This window comes from Schistocerca nitens, chromosome 6, assembly GCF_023898315.1.
Source record: "Schistocerca nitens isolate TAMUIC-IGC-003100 chromosome 6, iqSchNite1.1, whole genome shotgun sequence".
NCBI classification, from domain to species: Eukaryota; Metazoa; Arthropoda; class Insecta; order Orthoptera; family Acrididae; genus Schistocerca; species Schistocerca nitens.
Window position 1 is genome coordinate 380,653,284 of NC_064619.1, and position 22,239 is coordinate 380,675,522.

The 22,239-nt window shown below is 43.1% G+C and overlaps 1 protein-coding gene across 2 annotated transcripts in view; it reads right to left on the bottom strand.

Annotated features, from left to right (window-relative positions):
- The window catches only part of LOC126263075 (hemicentin-2), a 2,049,386-nt gene that overhangs the window by 59,528 nt on the left and 1,967,619 nt on the right, over positions 1 to 22,239 (bottom strand). For both annotated transcript variants that reach the window (XM_049960064.1, XM_049960065.1), the window contains one exon: positions 317 to 530. In XM_049960064.1, the coding sequence (XP_049816021.1) occupies positions 317 to 530 (214 nt within the window). The remainder of the gene's footprint in view (positions 1 to 316; positions 531 to 22,239) is intronic.

Here is a 22,239-nt window from a genome sequence, read left to right on the forward strand (position 1 = left end):
CGGGTACGGAATGTAGGGTCGGGGTTTTACGTGTGATAAATTGCTGTTTATTTATGCTAATAACTTGTCAGTTGGCATGATAAGGGTGTACAGATTTCGTTCCAGATTTATCTATAAAAATAACTGAATGTATTTCAGTAACTAATACTCGGAGCGAAACTGAAAGTAACCAGCAATGGAAGTCAGGAAATCACGGAAGGGGAAATGTCTGGTAGTTGTAACTCGCCGCCGCAAAGCGCAAGATACCACGTCAGTAGCCGGCAGCGGGGAGGGGCGAGCGGGTGCGGTGTGGATTGCGTTCCGCTGCAGTACTCACCTTCGGACACAAAGACGAAGATGGAGGCGGGCTCCGTGTTGGAGGCGCTGCACGTGTAGTTGCCGGAGTCGGAGTCGTGCGCGTTCCGGATGGTGAGCCGGCTCTGCGTCTTCGGCCCAGGCTCCGTGTCCACCGAAATGCCGCCGCGCGCCGTGTCGTAGTTGATCATGCGGTCGTTGTGGTACCAGAACACGTACTGCGGCGGCGTCGGGCTCTGCGGACACATCACAAGGTTACCACTGCCGTCACACATGTTCCAGGGATTGGCATGAAAAATGTTATAACCGCAAAATCTGAAACGTATGCCACGCCACTGCTGTCTGGGCACCACTGTAGAGAATATCAGGAAGATCGAGGTATGACTGCTAAAGATAACAGTTCTCAGAAAAGCACTTTTTTCTTATTTTAAGAATGTGCAGGCTGAGTCACGAATAGTGATTTTATTGGTGATTCTAAATAAAAAACCTAATATGGATATATGCCCTATTCTGGATGGTTTCCGATATATGTCATTCAGTCATAATGCAAATGCTTGCACATTCGTGAAACTAAGCGTAGGAGAACAAACGTTTTTTGTATCGTGATTTTGGTCCTACAAGGCGTGATTATACCATTAATCCGTTGTAATAAATGCAGTTACTGGATGAACAAAGGCAGGATCATCATTAATGATATACTGTATATCAAACAGGCCTACAGAAGTTACTTACACAAGAAAGCATGCGCGCCGCGCGAGATTTTATGTATTCTCTCGCTTCCTTCAAGCCATCTATTAGCCCTAGAGAAAAAAGAAGCAAGGCTCTTTTTGTAGGAAATTTGATGTATGTTAGCTGTGTACGGCGACACGTTTTCGCATAGGCCGGTGTTTTAGAGATATTCAGTAAGAACCTACCTAACTGACATTAAAGCTGTTCATCTTGGAACCATCAGTCAGAAAAGGGCAAATGTCCATGTGAAGTTTTTCGTTCAGAATCACCAATAGTATCACTCGTCAAAGCATGTATGTTTCCTCATGACTCACCCTACAGACTGAACGATTTACATGGTTTTTTAATCATAGTAACATACTATTTCTTTAGGCTCTGGCTCTGAGTACTATGGGACTTAACATCTGAGGTCATCAGTCCCCTATTTCTTTAGGACTGAATCTAAGTTTAACAGAGAGGTAACGATATAACAACCAAGAACTATAAAAGCAACCAACATATTTTTCATTACATTGGCCACCGGGTTATAAAATCGTGTCTAAGGCTAACAGTAATATTCCACTCAAATTTATCTAGTTCATATACACAACAAATTCACTTAACCGTTTTGAATCATCTCTGCAGCCCAGTGTGCGCTGTTTTGAAACTACTTAGAAGATTAAAGTTGTGTGTACGATCGGGACAGAAACACGGAAACTAGCATTTCGCGTATATTTTCCGCGAAAAGACTGGTTCTGGGATCATGTCCCGATCCAGTTCACATCTTTAATCTGCCAGGGAGTTTAGTTTTTACCGGTAATGGTTCAAATGGCTCTGAGCACTATGGGACTCAACTGCTGTGGTCATCAGCCCCCTAGAACTTAGAACTACTTAAACCTAACTAACCTAAGGACAACACACACATCCATGCCCGAGGCAGGATTCGAACGTGCGACCGTAGCAGTCGCACGGTTCCGGACTGCGCGCCTAGAACCGCGAGACCACCGCGGCTACCGGTAATGAAATGAAGCCATGTAGTAGATGTCATTTCGAATGCCTATCATTTCCTTTTTATTATGTACTTCATTGCACTGATTTCACTGATTCTCAACAGTGACACAGATGCATTCGGTCTCCCATAGATAATACATAGTGAATAAGTTATGACACTGCAGTAAGGTGTAACAAAAAATAAGATCTTTAGCAACGAGCTAGACAAAGTGAATATTTCACTACGATTTCTTTGGCGCAAATCGAAGCGGTACAGTAAGCCATAAACGATACTTTCAGAGTTTAAAAGTGTTACTCCGTAGATGGCGTGCCTTTGAACTAGCAAATCCTGTAGATTAATCTTGACGTGTACTTTTTTAGAGTTTGTACTGACCAACTGGCATCATACAACGAACTCAGTTCCATTTCAGTCTTTGTTGCTTCCTATTTTTCCAACACGCCATCTACTCCACATACTGTCTTTTCCTTTCTTTCATCCATATTATTGCTTATTTACTATCCTGCCTTCTAATTTAGTAAATTTAGTATTTCATTCTTAAAATACTTCGTTTCTGTTATGTGCGATTGTTTCTTGCTACTTCCTTAATTATCTGTGTAATCCACGCTACTGTCGACTGTTTTTCAGAATTAAAGTATGATACCTCCTTTTTCACCTGTTCTAATGCATTTGGTATAGACGTTGAATATGCTTTAACATTTACTTCTTCCATTACTTATTTGATGTATATTTCGGTATATCTTTTAATAACTTCTTTTTACCTCAATGTTGGTAGTATTGCGCATCTGATTTTTCTAATAATCGGTCTTTCAAGTATCTCTGTTCTTTTTAGAATGTAGTACAGTCTTAAGTATTCACAACTGTATACGAGGGCAGTTCAATAAGTAATGCAACACATTTTTTTTCTGAAACAGGGGTTGTTTTATTCAGCATTGAAATACACCAGGTTATTCCCCAATCTTTTAGCTAAACAACACTATTTTTCAACGTAATCTCCATTCAATGCTACGGCCTTACGCCACCTTGAAATGAGGGCCTGTATGCCTGCACGGTACCATTCCACTGGTCGATGTCGGAGCCAACGTCGTACTGTATCAATAACTTCTTCATCATCCGCGTAGTGCGTCCCACGGATTGCGTCCTTCATTGGGCCAAACATGTGGAAATCCGACGGTGCGAGATCGGGGCTGTAGGGTGCATGAGGAAGAACAGTCCACTGAAGTTTTGTGAGCTCCTCTCGGGTGCGAAGACTTGTGTGAGGTCTTGCGTTGTCATGAAGAAGGAGAAGTTCGTTCTGATTTTTGGGCCTACGAACACGCTGAAGTCGTTTCTTCCATTTCTGAAGAGTAGCACAATACACTTCAGAGTTGATCGTTTGACCATGGGGAAGGACATCGAACAGAATAACCCCTTCAGCGTCCCAGAAGACTCTAACCATGACTTTACCGGCTGAGGGTATGGCTTTAAACTTTTTCTTGGTAGGGGAGTGGGTGTGGCGCCTCTCCATTGATTGCCGTTTTGTTTCAGGTTCGAAGTGATGAACCCATGTTTCATCGCCTGAAACAATCTTTGACAAGAAATTGTCACCCTCAGCCACATGACGAGCAAGCAATTCCGCACAGATGGTTCTCCTTTGCTCTTTATGGTGTTCGGTTAGACAACGAGGGACCCAGCGGGAACAAACCTTTGAATATCCCAACTGGTGAACAATTGTGTCAGCACTACCAACAGAGATGTCAAGTTGAGCACTGAGTTGTTTGATGGTGATCCGTCGATCATCTCGAACGAGTGTGTTCGCACGCTCCGCCATTGCAGGAGTCACAGCTGTGCACGGCCGGCCCGCACGCGGGAGATCAGACAGTCTTCCTTGACCTTGCGGCGATGATGACACACGCTTTGCCCAACGACTCACCGTGCTTTTGTCCACTGCCAGATCACCGTAGACATTCTGCAAGCGCCTATGAATATCTGAGATGCCCTGGTTTTCCGCCAAAAGAAACTCGATCACTGCCCGTTGTTTGCAACGCACATCCGTTACAGACGCCATTTTAACAGCTCCGTACAGCGCTGCCACCTGTCGGAAGTCAATGAAACTATACGAGACGAAGCGGGAATGTTTGAAAATATTCCACAAGAAATTTCCGGTTTTTTCAACCAAAATTGGCCGAGAAAAAAAATGTGTTGCATTACTTATTGAACTGCCCGCGTACATATTCCTTTTACCACTGTGGTGTGGTGTGTTAGTTTTGTATTCCTAAAGACCCTGTTATTGCTGTAGGTTCTGTTTAGGTAAACCATATGCAATTTTTTTACTTATACTACAGCCAATCTTTCTAGTCCGCTGAATTGTAAACTTCGTCCAAAATATTTAAATTTACCTTGTATTTTATTGTATTGAACTGAGGACCTAGAAACGACAGAGAGGCTTCGGCCCCGCCGTAGCCCTGAGTGGTACACAGCCCACAACAGGCTACAACAGTCCACTCACCCCACCGCCTCCCCGCACCGAACCCATGTTTATTGTGCGGTTAGGCCCCCAGTGGACCGCCCGGGAATGTCTCACAACAGACGAGTGTAACCCCAAATGTTTGCATGTTAGAATACTTATGATGTACGCGTACATCGAGACAGCGTTTGCGCAGCGATCGCCGACATAGTGTAACTGAGGTGGAATAAGGGGAACCAGCCCGCTTTCGTCGAGGTAGATGGAAAACCGCCTTAAAAACCATCCACAGACTGGCCGACACACCGGACCTCGACACTTATCCTCCGCTCGAAAGCAGAGCGCTAGACTGCATGGCTAACTGGGCGGGCTAAACTTACCTTACTAGATTTGGTACAATTTTTGTAACTGTCATGACTTTTCTTCATCTGAAATTCAGAGACCAGTAGTCTTGGCTACTGTGTTCGAAAGATTTAAGTTAGACTTTTCAGATTTTTTTTGAAAAATCATCTGCAAAAACTACGCAGTTTACTTTAATTCCATTCGATGTCTTTCGTATAATTATTGGCACAAGTTTGTGACGTTTCAACTGCAAATTCCAGATTCTTAAAAACAAAAGTATTCCCAATCTTCGATAACTGTAAAGTCTTACAACAAAGTTCAGACAGGGACAAGTATGGGAGTCTCAAGGTCTCTGTATGCGATACATTCTCAACACACCACTGTATGACTGCAAACTTCATTTTACCAAGAAATGCCCATGCCGGCCGAAGTGGCCGCGCGGTTCTGGCGCTGCAGTCTGGAATCGCGAGACCGCTACGGTCGCAGGTTCGAATCCTGCCTCGGGCATGGATGTGTGTGATGTCCTTAGGTTAGTTAGGTTTAACTAGTTCTAAGTTCTAGGGGACTAATGACCTCAGCAGTTGAGTCCCATAGTGCTCAGAGCCATTTTTGAAATGCCCATCCTTAAATGTACACTTTTGGACTGTAGTGACCGAACGTTTTGGCTTCTTTATTGACTCCTCACTAGCCGCAACTATCTGTGATCAAATATGATATTCATAAATTATTGAGCTTCTCGTTGTTTGAATTAGTTAGAGCTACTTTTAACTATCACAGCCACGTACTTCAAAGCGTATGGAACTGTTGGTATATGAGCATCACATACTACTGCGGATTTGCAATTTCTCCAGTTTCTAAAATGAACTGATGACTTATCGTTTGAAACAATGCTACTTGTGACTGTGTCCATAGATATTAAGGTCTTATTTGCTGTGATACCTGCTGGTTTCTAAGACCATGCAATGCCATTAAATACATATCACTGTTACTAGGCCATTCTCACAGCGCTGGTACTGACTGCCTAGCACTGTGCACGGTATTACCATCCAAATGTAACCAGTTCTCGTAAAATTGTCGAAAACTAGGTATAACATGTGTGACATAAGATTTACAGCATCTCAGCCTATCAATTGAAGTCACTCATGCTATCCGGCCCTCATTTTTAAAAAGTAATAGCAGGTTGATCTCGTACAAAGAAACTCCACGTTGTAATAAAACCTTGCTTGAAGGGCGCTCACTGGTGTCGCTAATTGTCCAATAACCCTTTTTCTGTTTATTAACTCGTCCACCTCCGTAGCTGAGTGATCAGCGCAGCTGACTTTCATATGGGGAGGCCTGTGTTCGATTCCCGGTACTGCCAAGAATATTACCCTGATGATAGGTTGGGTACCGGGTGCTCTTAGCATCACGACACCAGCCGAGGAGCTACTCGATCTATTAGTAGTGGCTCCACGGTCAAGAAGCGCGACAGCGAGAGCGTTGCCCCTCCATACCGCATCCGATGACGCCATTGGCAGAGGACAACACGGTGGTCGGTCGGGCCCGATTGGCCCGTCCAGGGTCAGATCGCGGAAATTTTACCTTATATTTATGATCGGCCTCGGAAATAAAATTAAGTTCACTAACATGCAGGAATTGTCCTGCACTTAATTGTGATCCTACTAATACTTAAGACACATGTGATTGATGATTACAGCTTGACTCGAATATGTTGTTGACTAAGTTATATTATGTTATATTATATTCAGATAGATGAATTATCTTCCGAAAAACCAAATGTGCTACATGTTATTTCACACTCGCGTACAGAGAGTTGAATACGGTGATCCAAAGCGTGAAAGTATGAGAAACGGCTCAATAAAACGTCAGAGAAACGTTGCGTGCAGAGCAGCGCGCGCCTCGGCGCTTGCCGGGAGAAAGCCTGAAGAAATATTACAGGTGCACTCGGGAAATCCCCGCGGACGCCAGATGAAGCTCCGAGAAAGATGGCGCCTGTATTGCGTTTACCGGGCGAGTTATTTCTGTCTTAAAGGAGCAGCTTTATATCTGCGCGAGGGAAGCTCTAAACGAAAAATATGGCTACCGACCTCGCCTCTCACTGACGCCGCCGCTGCACGCCTGAATGAGACGTGTGGTGACACGCCTACCGCAGTTCCAGGAATTAAATCTGGCAGACCTTCATCTCGCTTCTCGCTCACGGAGTGCTTCGCATACTAAGGTAACATTGACGGCATGGCGCATTTTGCTGGGGAAGATGTTTTGAGGAATGAAATGTCTGTCTGTCTGCTGCTACCATCTAACACGCACCCCTAGAGATTAATATTGGCTTTGTACTGCTGGCAGGCTAAACGTTCTAGTGATGTTTTCTGATGAAGATCAGTGATACAGACGGATTTTGGACGGGATACAGAAACTTGCTATAAACTGGCCTTGCAGTAAGAAATTAGTTGGTTGTAATTTGTAGTATCGTATGGAAATCAACTTATTTTAACGTAAGTCTGCGCACAAAATAACTTTACCCCTACCTGTGCAAACGGAATGGCACGGGAGGGGACAACAGCCGTGGTGTGAACGGATACTGCGCAGCAGTGGAAGTGTAGCTTGACAAGCGAAGCCTACGCACAAACGCATATCTTGCAAAGACGAATACATTTCTTGCATTCTGAACAAACATATAAATGCAGTTTATTTATCTTATTACTTTTTATTTATTTATTTTATCTGATCTGATTACGGCGATCAGGCCCTCTCTTACATCTGACCAGGACTTCACACATATAGTAGCTTTTCTTATACCATAGTAACCTAAGAAATAGCAGTTTTAACATGACTATCAGTACTACAATGATTTGAGTGTCTATAATGATAATGTGTGTGAATAATATTGACTATATACTAGTAAAGTTAACACTGGCAGCACTGCTACTACTGCTCCTGCCGCTGCTGTCACTAACAATGGCAACGTGTCGTCCGAACAAGACACAACCAGGGCAAAAGTACCACAGGTGCAAAGATGAGAGCTGGTGCCAGTGCCGTAGAGACTCGCCACTTGCGCGAGTTCCACCAGCCGCCACGGGCAGCGTTTAGGACGAAGATATCGACTTCGTCTCGACCAATTGTCCGCCGAGTACAATCCGCCAATGACCGGACGACAACAGACAGAAGCGTGGTCGGAAGATAGAAGAGCATCTGTCGCCCACTTGACTCTAGATCATCTTCCAGGACTGCCTTAGACAGGGAACGTGTTTTAGTGAACTCTTAGAAATGAACAGATAGCTGTTGTAAATTGAATTTGCTATGTACTGTGAAGTTTGCCTACGATTAATTGCACATAGCCATTGAGGGCCTTTTTTGTTATATTTCATGCAGACTTCAATATTCAACTAGTCAAAAAGATTAGTAAGCCTTTTAATTCATTTATGTGACTTTGTTACTAATTTGTTGGAGTGTTCTAGTCCCTTCGTTCTCCTATCCTGTTACCTGACGCTGGGGCATAGCTGTGAAATAGTGGCAGGGAGAAATTGCCTTAGCGGTGTACTGCACTAGAAGCCGTTTCACCATCACACATGCTCGGCGTAACGTAACTACAGTGGCAACTCGGCCTCCTCAGCAGTAGCGACGCGGCGTTTACAAAACTGTCGACGAGAGTTGACAATAATAATAACAATAATAATAACAATAAGGATGGTATCAGATAAGAAAGGAATTTATAGGTGTATAAAACAGATTTTTTCTTGTACAATGAGTTCTGAAGAAACGACGTTTATGGTGAGCCAGCTAAGAATATTGGGTAATGAGGAAGAACTGGTTGGAAAGAAGGATGTGCAGGGGTAACGTGCATACAGGGACAATGGTAATCCATATTGTCGCTTTAGTATATATGACATCAACTGTCTTCTGGAGCTCTAGATGTTATTCAGTTTTCTAATATGATGAGGGACGTTACTGCGTAGTCGGGGTCCTGCAATTGAGAATGACTTCAAGAAAGTGGGATGGATTTTGTTCCAATGAGAACAGGTCTTTCTGCCATGTTGTAAAAAAAATAGCGTTAAAGTCGAGGAGCGATATGAGGGGCCTCGTGAGTTGATAAAGCAGCAGAGAAGCCAGAGAGTAGGGAAATCTCTGCACTCGTCTGCGCGCAGCTTTTCAGGTAAAGAGGGAAGAGATTTTTATATTTTTATAGGGCATGGAGAGATGCTGATGCCTTCTTGCACATTGCAGTTATCTGCTCCTTCCAATTTAGATTTCCGTTTATTATTACTCTTAGACTCTTTGCTGAAAGAGAAAGTTGATATTTGTGTCGTTTATGGTTAAAGATGTTACCGATTCTCGATATTTCGAGCTAATGGGTCTAGAATGACCACCCAGTATCGGTTACGTGTTGGATGGGTTGAGCTTTAAGACTGTATCCTGCACCCATTTTGACAGAATGTACTTCATGAGACTTTGTCCTGTTGAACGAGGTGCTTTCATTCCTTTCCTTGACTCATTTAATCATTCGTTGGATGTAGTGTGAGTCAATACGTTACTCCGTGTATCTGATCTTTAAATATCACGTTCTTGTTAACTGGCGACCTTCCCCTATTGGCAACCAATACACAGTGTGAATTATATGGCCATTTAAACATATAAATAAGATAGAATCAAAAGAATAAAAACGGACGTGCATGGTGAGTAACGTGTGTAGTTAGGGTAGTAATGATAAAATGCATCGTTTAAGTATATTTTCTCCGAATAATAGAACTAGTGACTTTAATATCGGGTGCTGCTTGAGTGCCATGTGTTTTTTGTGTATCAGTTCCTAATAAACTGTTCATCGAAATTATCTAAATGTAAAATTTCCTTCCCCATCTATTCTCACACTTTACTCTCTTTATTGTGTGACGAGAAACACCGATGGCTGCTGCCGCTCTCTCTAGCACACTTTTTAATGCGACTATCGATGCCTCATCTTTCTTAAACTACGTAACTTTTGTGACATTGCACACTATCTCCATGCCTGAATATGAACCACTTTCCTCGCACATACGGTGGGTGGAGCAACTGTGCCACGCAGTGAAGAAGTGGCATAGCAATGAGAACACTCGAAATACGTGGTTCGGCAGGTGACATGTTAGCGGTTGCCTCTAATAAATGAAACTCAGAGCACAGGAACTGAAGCGACCACCTCTTCAGAACAATGAAATGGAGTCGCTCAGACAACAACAACAGAATGCGTTTTTGCGCCGGGGAAGAGACTGCAATGATGTTTTGTTTCAGATTATATTATTTATCTATTATACCTAGGCAGAAAAATAGGTTTATGGGTGGGATGTTTCGTGTAGTCCTCAGAGCAATAGTGTCGCGTCCATTTTAAATGGTTTTGGCGCTGCAGTCCGGAACCGCGGGACTGCTACGGTCGCAGGTTCGAATCCTGCCTCGGGCATGGGTGTGTGTGATGTCCTTAGGTTAGTTAGGTTTAAGTAGTTCTAAGTTCTAGGGGACTTATGACCTAAGATGTTGAGTCCCATAGTGCTCAGAGCCATTTGAACCAACCATTTTAAATTAGTCCATATTTCGATGCCTTCGTGCAACATGTGTTAGAAGAAGTTCAGAGAGTATTAACAACTCAGTAAACAACTAAGGAAGAAAAACATTTGAAGCTGTAGCATAATCCTCATTGGTCAGTTCGGCTTAAGGAAGAAATTCCAGTAAGCAATGCAGGAACACCAATCAAAATTAAATTAGCCTTAAATGCACCTGGATATCAAGATAAAGTAATTCAATGTTCACTGTAAAATACGTACCTACAAGTCAAACAATATGTGAACAACATTTGTCAAATTTATGACGACGACGTTACAAAATTTTCAATGACATCATTTTTCAACAAGGTCACCCTTCTATTCATTGCACTTGGTGCACCATTGAAGTAGCTTTCCGATACCGTCAGAAAAAAAGACTGTAGGCCGAACAGCGAGACACATATACACCACTTCCTTCTTTCCTTCATCTGATATGAATCGGAGGCCTCTCAGACCAAGAAGTGGACCAAACGAACGGCAATCCGACGGTGTGAAACCGGCATTGTACGCAGAATATTGAAAAACCTAGAAACGCATTTCCAAAAGAGTCTGAACGGTGTTGACAACAGAGATGGGTGTTTTTTTTCGATTTGCCAGCTTCATCTCGTTACAAAGCATGTTACTGAGAAATTTTCAATTTACTCTTGAAATGCTTTCCAGATAATATTCCAGAAATGGCTCTCGTGCGTCCCATAAAAGTATGGGCATCGCTTTCCCTGCAGAAGGTTGACTCTGCAGTTTCTGTTTAGCCTCAGATACTAAATGTTTCCAGTCTACGCTAGTGCGTTTTGTTCTCTGGTTCAAAGTGAAGAACCCATGATTAAATTCCAAATGACGACTCGTTTATAAAACGTTTCCGCTTCATTAACAAGACATTCGAATATCTGCTGACCAGAGTCTTGAGTTTCTCCCGGCGTATTTGATAATAAAAATATCCACGGGTGTACTGCCGGTCTACAGTGTCCAACGGGCACAATATTTCGGCGATCATACATGTCGCCATCATCAGGTGAACTGACGGACTGAGCTCCTGTGAACGTGCCGGCACGGAGATCCGTACACTATGGCTCCTCAGGGGGAACTGGGTTCGGTCGCGGCGGCGGCCGATTTAAATACCCTCCGCCTGCGGCGCGCTCACTCCGCCGTCCGCGCCCCGCGCCACGGTCGCGCGGTGGAACAGATTGCGACGGCGTCTGAGATGACGTCGGTGTGATGGCTCTGTCCGCCGTGGTCGTCACAACTATACATTTGCTCGATTTACTCTTGATTAACCCAATCGCTGGTTCCCAAGCCTTGCTAAGATTATAGCCACAGTCACTGTTTATGAGGTCGTCATTGGTGCGAATTTCGATGGCCTCTCTAACAACGCTGTCCCAGTATCTCGACGTCTGTACCAGAATCCTCGTGCGTTCATACTCCATAGCGTGATTTTCCGACAAACAATGTTCAGCGACCGCCGACTTGCTCGGATACATCTGGTGTTCACGGCATCGATCCTCGACGGTACGCATCGTCTGACCAATATACGACTTGCCACATTGACACGGAATCTGGTACACGCCGGCCTTCCTCAAACCGAGGTCATCTTTGGCGCTCCCCACCAGTGCACGAGTTTTATTCGGAGGACAAAACACAGTTCCGACCCGGTGTTTCTTCAAAATGCGGGCGATTTTCCCCGAGAGTGCGCCTGTATATGGGATAAACGCAGTTCCTACCTCCTCCCTCGTGATTTCATCCATCTCCACAGGTTGTGCTGTAGTGGTTGGGCGGAGAGCACGTTGAATCTGCCACTCTGAGTACCCATTTTTTCGAAATACAGTTCTCAGATGTTCCAATTCCTGGGGTAGACTCTCTGCGTCAGAAATAGTGCGCGCCCTATGTACTAGAGTTTTAAGTACCCCATTCCTCTGTGAAGGGTGGTGGCAGCGGACGGCGGAGTGAGCGCGCCGCAGGCGGAGGGTATTTAAATCGGCCGCCGCCGCGACCGAACCCAGTTCCCCCTGAGGAGCCATAGTGTACGGATCTCCGTGCCGGCACGTTCACAGGAGCTCAGTCCGTCAGTTCACCTGATGATGGCGACATGTATGATCGACGAAATATTGTGCCCGTTGGACACTGTAGACCGGCAGTACACCCGTGGATATTTTGATTATCTGCTGACCAGTTTTACTACGATTGTGTTTATACTCTCCATAGAGTTATTTTTAGACCCCGCCTTGCGCATACTTTACGAGAGTGGAGCATATTATGGATGATATATGGTGAACCATAACTAACTTGTACATATTTGGTTTGCCACTTTATCAGCTGTCACACTTCACTTTTTCTATGTTGTTATCGTTAGTGGATGTGACTGGACGTCATTCTTTCCCCGTCCTTCACTCTCCTTCGGCCGCTTTTGAACTGCTCAGTCCACTTGTAACGGTACCACCGATCACCTTAAAGGGCAGTCGATCAGCCTAATTACGCATCCTTGTGTCAAGTAAAATGATGAAGTAGAAGGCAGTGCTAGTGCTGACCTAACCTTACTTGACAGTCACTAAACTCTTTCCTTGTATTTGTTCATACTACAACAAAGTAACCTAATCTTGCAGATAAATATACTACTAAGAAACAAGTGGCCATTGAGATAATAAACAGTAGCAAATGCCTCTCAGCAACACGTTACTTAATTAAACTAGGTGTAACAGCTTATAAAACTAATTATCGACACACGCGAAACTAGTATTAATACTGTAAGGGAAAAAGCTTGAAATGATACTGAATTTTAATCAGAGGGTCTGCCAATGATCAGAATCTGTAACTTCATTGCTTAGTACAGGGTCTCTATGCCTGTGCATTAACCAACGTGCATTACAATAGATAACACAGTAAATATTTTTTTCTTAAACGCGGATTGAAGCAACCACACAGAATGTGAATCTAACTACACAGGCTCTGAAGGAACCTTTGCATTGCTTTATTAACTAAATAGCTTGGTTCATGAGGTCTGAAGAACCACGCTCATTAACAAAACTACTCAAGTATGTATGAAAATTGTTAAGTATTCTTATCATTAATTATTAACTAAGTATATCAGAACAAACTATAGCTCTTTGTATAACAAATATGCTTTGATAAGCAGTCATTTGACCTACTCAAAAGTATAATTGGCTGCACAAATCACAACACAACATTAAATTCAAGCTCATCCACTATCTCATAATAAATCAGGACACTCGAAATTAAATTCACTATGACAGGATTCCTGTTCAGGTTTGTGATTTAGGATAATCATAGGTGTAAGATCCATCATTATTATTATCAAATCAACTCCCAATTTCATAAATACCTGGTCCATTTACAGAGTGCCAAATATAAACAGTTTAGAGGAAAACTGGTGGCACTGGTGGCTGTTAACCCGGCAGCGATGCAGTCATAGCAATACTGTTGGCCTCGCCCTGTTACAGATCTTCTTGGCGTCGAAATTATATTTTTATGGGGCTAAAAGCCATGCCATGATAATGGTATCACAAATTTCAGCATCCAAGGCCCAAAAATACTGCCCTTAAGCTCTTATGGCCTCAAAACTCCAAGAATGTGGGCCACTATGATCCGCAACTGCTAGCGAGGTGTTAACCACAGCACTGCTCAGCCCAGACTCTTTACCCGTCACAAAGGACGAGTTGCCACTTGCGCGCCAACCACACCTTTTCTGCTGCGCTAGGCTACTTCCGTAGCTGCGGGCTTTCCCACATCTTTTACATTCAACACTATGTTCCCTAACTATGGACCAAGTCATTTAGAGTACGTTACATAACAATCATTCCATTAGTTATTTAAATCCGCAAGCATAATTTAAACAACAACATAACTGAAATGTGTATACGTAGTCAAAGAAATTCTATGACTGATACAACATTATACAGAAGCTATTCTACAAATTGAGATAGAAATATCGATACAGATACAAAAATAGGTCTTAAACACTGGTAAACAATTCGCCTCCGTATTGTGCTGCAAGTCGTCTATGGATTTCACCTGCTGGTTCACTTTCAGACGACAGAAAACATTACAGAACAAATTGTCTGTTGGCATCTGTCACGGTCTCTTCGGCCGACGATTTTTCTGGCGTGTCACCAGCATGAGTGGTTGTCAAAGCTTCACCCTCCATTGCTGGCGGCGGGCTGGAGTCGAGTTCGCGGCCGCAGATTATGTGTGTCTAGCGCGCCAAGGTATGAGGGTTGTGGTTCTGTCCTTCCTACCTATAACGGTCGTTCGCTGCAGAACAGGAATCCAGGAACCGTTTTCCTCAAGGTTTTCTTTTTCTAGTTGAAGTTATTCTCATGTTTGTGGATTTCTACGGCCTCGCTGAACTAGCGAGTTTCATAGCTCTTCTCCAAACTGTCGTGTCGGTGAAGTTTATTGTGTCGTCTTTCTCACATAGTGGGTGCTCCGACACGGCCGATTCCTCCACCTATCCCAACCTGCCACGCCACTTATGCTCACTGATCCTGGTGTTGATTAATAGTCCAATCTGCTCAACATAGACTTCACCGGATGTTCAAGATATGCCGATATTCTCTACACTGCAAGTGGGTCCCTTTTCTCATTCGCTGATCTGAGGCATTCATTGATGTTCGTCGGTTTATAACCAATCTTTACGTCGTGTTTGGGCAACACATCCCCTTATTCTGTCCGTCCCTCTCAGCATGTATGGCAGAAGGGCCGTATCCTATATTTCTTCTTTCGATGTGTCACTTCTCTGCTAAACTTCGTGACACTTCTTTCTGCAACTTGTGGAATAACGGTTGCTCTAGGAACGCTGTCCAGAGGTTGCATCTCGCTCCTGATGTGCGGCGGCTCACATATTCTTGCCGCACACCATCGTAGATACGGCGGCTCACATATTCTTGCCGGACACCATCGAAGATATAGCTGAGCAAGACGGTTTCACCCAATGAGTGGATCGTTCCCAGGAATGTAATATGCCCTCATTCCATGAGATACTGAGATAGAAATCGGGAAGCAGGATATAATTTTCCGTTGATGACGAGATCATTACAGACTGAGCAAGTATTCGAACTGAATTCGAATTCCTTTTCAAAAGGAACCACTCTGGCATTCATCTTAAGCGTAAAACTCACACCTGGTGTACGGACAGGGGATTGAACTCCTCTCCTGCTGAGTGTCCAGTGACTTAAACGCAGCCCTATCACACCCGACGACGCGGTAATGAATATGGGATTTAACTGAGCACCTTCAGCCGCAGCCTGGTGAAGCACATCTGAAAATCAACCCCTCTTTTCTCCGCTGAGAAATACCGGTAATATATATCGTTCCATCTTAGATGGCGAAACGGCAAGACCCTTTTCCAGTTCATGAGTTTACAATATCGGTTACGATGGCGCTTATTACTTTCACGAATATTGCCAATTTTTACTGCAAGATAAGCTTGAAAAGGTGCGAAACTAGTTTACAGAACTTGACCAATTATAGACCGCTTAGAACCTGAGACTAAGGTAAAATCTTTATCTTTTTATCTTCCTAGACTTTCTTCACGCCTTAGCTGATGACACGTTTCCGTTCATTTGACATCACCCTCCTAGATGTACGGCCCCGGTAGCTGAGTGATCAGTGCGACAGAATGTGAATACTAAGGGCCCGGTTTCGATTCCCGGCTGGGTCGGAGATTTTCTCCGCCTAGAGACTGGGTGTTGTGTTGTCCTATTCATCATCATTTCATCCCCATCGACGCGCAAGTATCCGAAGTGGCGTCAAATCGAAGGACCTGCACCCAGCGAACTGTCTACCCGACAGGAGGCCCTAGTCACACGACATTAAACAAAAACCCTCCTAGATCGAGTTTTTTGTTGTTTGACAGGAAATTTTGCAGTACTGATCAGCAGCCTCAAATTTTCCGTCTGTATGGTGTCTTCTGTGACTTTAGGCTTTCGCAGATCCCTTCTTGTCTCTTCCAGCCTTCCTGTATTTCTTTTTCAAACCTGAAAATGAAATTAAAAATATTTCTTAGTTAGTCTATTGTCATTCATTCGCTAAATATGACCGCAAAACTTTAACCTTCTCTTCTTTATTGTGTCCGTGATTGTTCTATGTTTCTGTATAGGTATTCATTTTTTCTCTTCATCCAATAGTTATCTTTGGTCTTTCGTAGTCGTAAATGGTCGTAAAATTTTTTGGGAGCGTTTTCCTTTCTTTTCCAGTTCTTCCTGTCTGCCTCTTTTATTCAGTGTTAGGTATTGAGATACGTAAAGTGCTTCTGGTTTAATTACTGTTTCATAGCGTTTAATTTTTGCCTGGAATGATATTGCTCTTTTATTATATAGATTTTGGGTGAATTTTCATGCTAATTTCATTCTCTTCTATCTTTCTTTACATAGCGTGTTACCAAATCCACTGTATTAGGCCTATTCTCTCCAATACTTAAACCTATCAACTCTTCTGATGTTTCCGTCTTGTTTTAAGGAAATAAAAAAGTATTTTAAAAAGTGACTGGTTAGTTTTTTTCCGTATTTACATTTCATACACGGTCACAATTTGTAGGAGACCCATAATAGATAAAATTCATAAAGATTCTATATTCTGCAGGGTGTTTCGGATTTTCCGTTACAAGCTTCTATTGCCTGTAGAGGGGAGTGAGTACATAATATTTTGTATGGGAACCTATGTGCGGAAACGTTCCGTTTCAATTCATTTATTCAACTCATCCACTTCTGCTTGAGGAGTTGAATTAGGGTGATGAAATATAATTATTAGGTAACAATTCTAAACTAAACATAACGAAACATTCTTTTATCACTTAAGCACATCTGTTTGTATTAACACTCAAACATTACGTGTTTACTTGATTCCAAAACAAAAACAGAACCCAGCATACTGCAAGTACAGAATACTACTGACGCATTGCAACAGGTGACCGTCTGGCGTAGTGCACATCATTCTGTCGACCCTACCAGGACAAGCAACTCTGAGACTTTTCTCTTTCCCTCAGCAGACGTAGACGCGTTACAGATCCGGACCGAAAACAGTTGTAGAACGGAAAAGATACGTTTCCAGGTATGGGTGTTATGTAGTCACTCCCCTCCACATGTTGTACAAGTTTGTAACGGGAATTTCCGAACAACCTCTATATTTGTAAGCTAAAGAATATTTGAAGTCTGTATACAAGACATTTTTAGGAAGTGAATAATAATCTTTGTTTTAGGAATGGACAGAGAATAGTACAGTGAAGTTAACTTCTGCTAAAATATCAAATTTTATTGTTATCCTAACGTTCTCTGGCAACCTTAAAAGGTCGCGGTTACGCAAAAAGGTATTGTAGCTTTTCACGTTACCTCTGAAATGCATCCACTAGAAGCTGTACAGGCTGAACCACTTCTTACATTGTCCATTGGAACACCAGTTAATTTAACTTCTTGCCAAGTTCCTAAAACGTCTGTTTCCATGATCAATTACTAGTCTTCATCTCAAATAGTCCTTGTTCTTTCTGTCCTTCAAGATCCGTACCTAAGATCTGATAACCTCCATAGAGCTCAAATTTTGACTCATAGCCCTGCAAGATCCAACTTAGTTTAAAACAAGTTGCTTCATGACAGAGAGTAATTAATTTAATTACATTCGTGCCAAGATTTGATATTCCCGGATCCACGACAGCTTTGCTCTCGAATGAGTATTTGGTCAGAGGACGCTCCTGGCACCTTTGATGCTGGAATTAGCGTCACTCAAGGCTCATCCTGGGTGACTCATGGCGGAGAAAGAGTCAGCTACTCCACTTCCAACAGGAAACATCTCCCAGAAGCGACTGCCGGGATTGTGGTGGAGCGGTCTGGAAGCCTGCGTTTTCTCCGGTGGTCAACGCGGAGTGTGGCCGATTTGTAGTCCAGCAACAGCATCACACAAATGGCGCTTTGCTTGCAAAAAATGCAAGTATATATACTTTAGAGTATGTAGAACCTCTATTTTCGATCTTCAAAACCCTCGGGCCAACTTTTTATGGCCAAACAAACTAAATGTTGGCATTTTTCCATATTTTCGCCTATTTCTTGGAAACTGTGCATGCTACTGAAAATGTTACCATTGTCAAAATGAAAGGTCATTAATATTTGCATCGAATGACCTAATTAAATGTGAAATTCACTGCAGCTGTTTGGCGGCAATCAGTAGTCAAAATTGTGTAATTTTTACAACCTTGGCTAAAAAGTCGGGACCAATGCCAGTAACTCAAAAAACAGCTACTCCAAATGAAAAAGTCAAGTTATCAAAGTTGTAGGCCATGAAATTTCATGTTACGTAAGCATCCAGTTTTTCAGTTTTAGGTACTATTCAGCGTTCATACACAAGTGTGTGTGTTAACGTACTGGATGTTGTGCCCGAGCATTGGTGTTGTGCACTTACTGCTGTTACATGTTTTCCTGTTTGCAATGTTTCTGCTTGCGTAAGTCGGTATTATGACGTTAATTATCATTTTAACGTATTCTGATCAACAATGTGATGCTTTTCAGGTTAAACAGCATGTATAACATGTGAAACTGTCACAGTAGATATTTTTCAACTGTGAATATGGTCCATGATAGAAACCGGTAGTGAATGAATAAATATACTGTAAGACAGCACAGTATGTACAAAATGTTCAAATGTGTGTGCAATCTTATGGGACTTAACTGATAAAGTCATCAGTCCCTAAGCTGACACACTACTTAACCTAAATTATCCTAAGGACAACACACACACCCATGCCCGAGGGCGAACTCGAACAGTGTGTATAGTTTCCCAAGGAACTAATTAAGGAACTGTTGCTTTCCCATAGCATATAATCAGCGTTTAGATGCCATGAAATCGAAGATTACATAATTGCGGTAACCAAGTCTGAAAATGCTATTTGCAGCACTGAAGCAAGAGAAAAAAGAGCTAAATAATGCATGGAATTTTATCTCATGGTTACACTCGCAAAAAAGTTCATTGAGGCAGAGCGTACTGGAAACTGTAATCTGCATTTGAACACCATTAAGGAAATGCTACCATGCTTTCATGCTGCTGGTCATTTCATATAATGTAAAAGTGCTCACCTTTACACATAACAGATGCTCACATTGGAAGACCGAATGGGTACTGCTGAATTCAACAAATTTACAGCCGAAGGCTACTTCACCATTAGGCGAAGTGATAAATTTTGGTGTGGCGAATAGTCTGATACGACAACAGAGCAAACTTTAATGAAGAAAATGAAAGTGAGATGCGGTTTAACTCATTAATGTGTGTTTCCAGATTTTGACTCACAAAGTGGACCTCAGGGATTGCATCTTTACAGGATGTTTGTCAAAAAGGTTGAGGAATTCTGTGGCTTTTCATCAGGAGCAAGCGAACAACATGGAGATTTAAGAGCTTCACGCAGAGATCGAAATGAAGCTGACAGTGACAAACTGAATGATTGGCTGTTAAAACACCCACCTTTTCCAAAATTTTATGTGTCCAATAGGAGCGGAGTAATTGGTGATGAGCCGGCCGCGATGGTCTCATGGTTCTAGGCGCTCAGTCCGGAGCCGCGCGACTGCTACGGTCGCAGGTTCGAATCCTGCCTCGGGCATGGATGTGTGTGATGTCCTAAGGTTAGTTAGGTTTAAGTAGGGGAGTGATGACCTCAGCAGTTAAGTTCCATAGTGCTCAGAGCCATTTGAATCATTATTTAAAACTTGAAGGACTACCGCCAGCGCTGGACGAGGCAAGGTGGCACTCATTGCGATACTGCCATCAACTGCAATCTTGGCTGGGAAAGAAAAGGGATCCGCACCGGTGGTGCAGGTTGAAGAATTATCAGGGTTGTTTCCCGTGACGATGACGAAAGATGTGGCACCACATACGCTACTGAAGATAGTTTCCTGCGCATGCAAAGCAGGATGCACAGCAATGTGTGGGTATCACAAATCTGGACTGCACTGCTCCTCGACGTGCAAACACTACTATGGGTATCTTGGGAGTACGCCACAGAAATTCAGCTCCATGAGGATGAGGAAGAGATCGAAGATGCGTGGAAGTTGGTGAAGTGTGGATCCTGAAAGTTGGATGCTGGACCGGTACCTGCCGCAATCTCCCAAATGACTTCTATGGAATTGAAATTTGATAAAATATGGATCTCCGATATTTAAATTGTTTTCTTAAATTGTCATGCCATTTTATTTGTTCATTTGTATAGATTTGTATATTACTGATACGTAAATACATATTGGGCATTACTAAGTACTTGGTTTTCATTTTAGCAACCCACTCTTACCAGTTAAGGAAGGGATGAAAATGAATAAAACTAGAAATATATACATAGAAAAAACATATGTGCTCATTAGAGAACCATCTTTCTACTCGAAATTTCATTTCATTGAATCACTTTGTCTTGCAAAATACTAAATAAATAAAAAGGGAATTACTTTGGCTCTCACGTGTATGAACGCCTAATACTGCCTAAAACTAGAAAACTAGGTGCTTATTGAACATGAAATTTCACGCCCTACAATTTTGGTAACTTGATATTATTCATGTGGAGGAGCCGTTTTTGAGTTACAGACGTTGGAACAGACTTTAGCCAAGATGGTAAAAAGGAACCACTTTTGGCAACTAATTGTGGCAAACGGCAGCACCGATTTTGACATTTAAGTTGATCATCTCTAGCAACATTTAATGCTCTTTCACTCTGGTGATAGTAAAATTTTCAGGAGGATGCGTTATTTCCGAGTAATAGCCAAAAACCTGGAGAAAGTGCCATTTTTTTTCTTGGCAGCAAAAAGTTGTCCCGAGGGTTTTGGAGGTCGAAAACTTAGATTCTACACTCTCTCAACTACATGCACAAGATAAAAAAATTAAGTCTTCTACGTCATTTTTGCGAGCAAAAAGTATCCCGTTACTGGACTATTGGGGATGGTGCCTGAGACTGATGAAGTGGGCTGCACTTGGAGATCTGAGCAGTGGAGCGGGAGATGCGGCGACATCAAGGAGAAACTCTGCCGGTCGCCGTGGTGTGAGCGGGTGAGGAGTTGTAGGGTAGCGCCGGGCTTATATGGGGGGCGTTGGGCAGACTCGTTAGAAGTGGTAGAGCAGGCCGAAGTCATTGCGGTGGTGGCAGTTAAGAGGTGTGAGCACGGCGCGAGTCAGTGTGGTGACTCGGTGGACAGACAACAATTACGGAGCCTACCGTAGATCTGGTGTGCCTGGCTGCCGGGACTGGGATTTCACGATGTTCGCCATGGGGATTGGCAGCAGAGTGTAGACACAAACAGGTGAGAAGGCCAGCTGGTGTCTTTCCTGGGCAAGAGGACAGTGATTCTAGAAAATGCGCAGACAAGGCAATCTGTATCGCAAAAGGAGCACTAACACTGTGCTCTAGTGACAGTGTAACACGGGTCGGCTGAGCTGATTCAAGATGTGTTAGTGCACAGGGAAGAGCACATGTCGTGAGCACTGTCTGTCTTATTCTATATGATTTAAGGATGAAGCAGCTGGGACATATACTGTATATGAATATTTTGGGATGAAAAGAATGGAAAGAAAACGGGAAGGAAAAGAGCTAGGAAGGAAATAATGAATTCCACGGGTACAGGGCAGCAATGCGACAGCGACAGCTGAATATTTGTGTCGGACCGGGACTCAAACCTGAATGCTCCGCTACTCCACTTAACCACCAAGTCCATTCGGAAAAGCTGTCAATAAAGCCCAAATCGCCAACTTTCTGCTGGTCACTCCGCAACGAACCCCGCCCATTAACCCCCAACTCACAGACAGTGGTGTATCCTCTGCACTAAAACATTGTCATCAAACAGACTTTGCGCCCTTTCGGGAAACAGAAATCTACGAGTAGGGGGTTAATGTGCGGGGGTCTCTGCGTTGCGGGTACA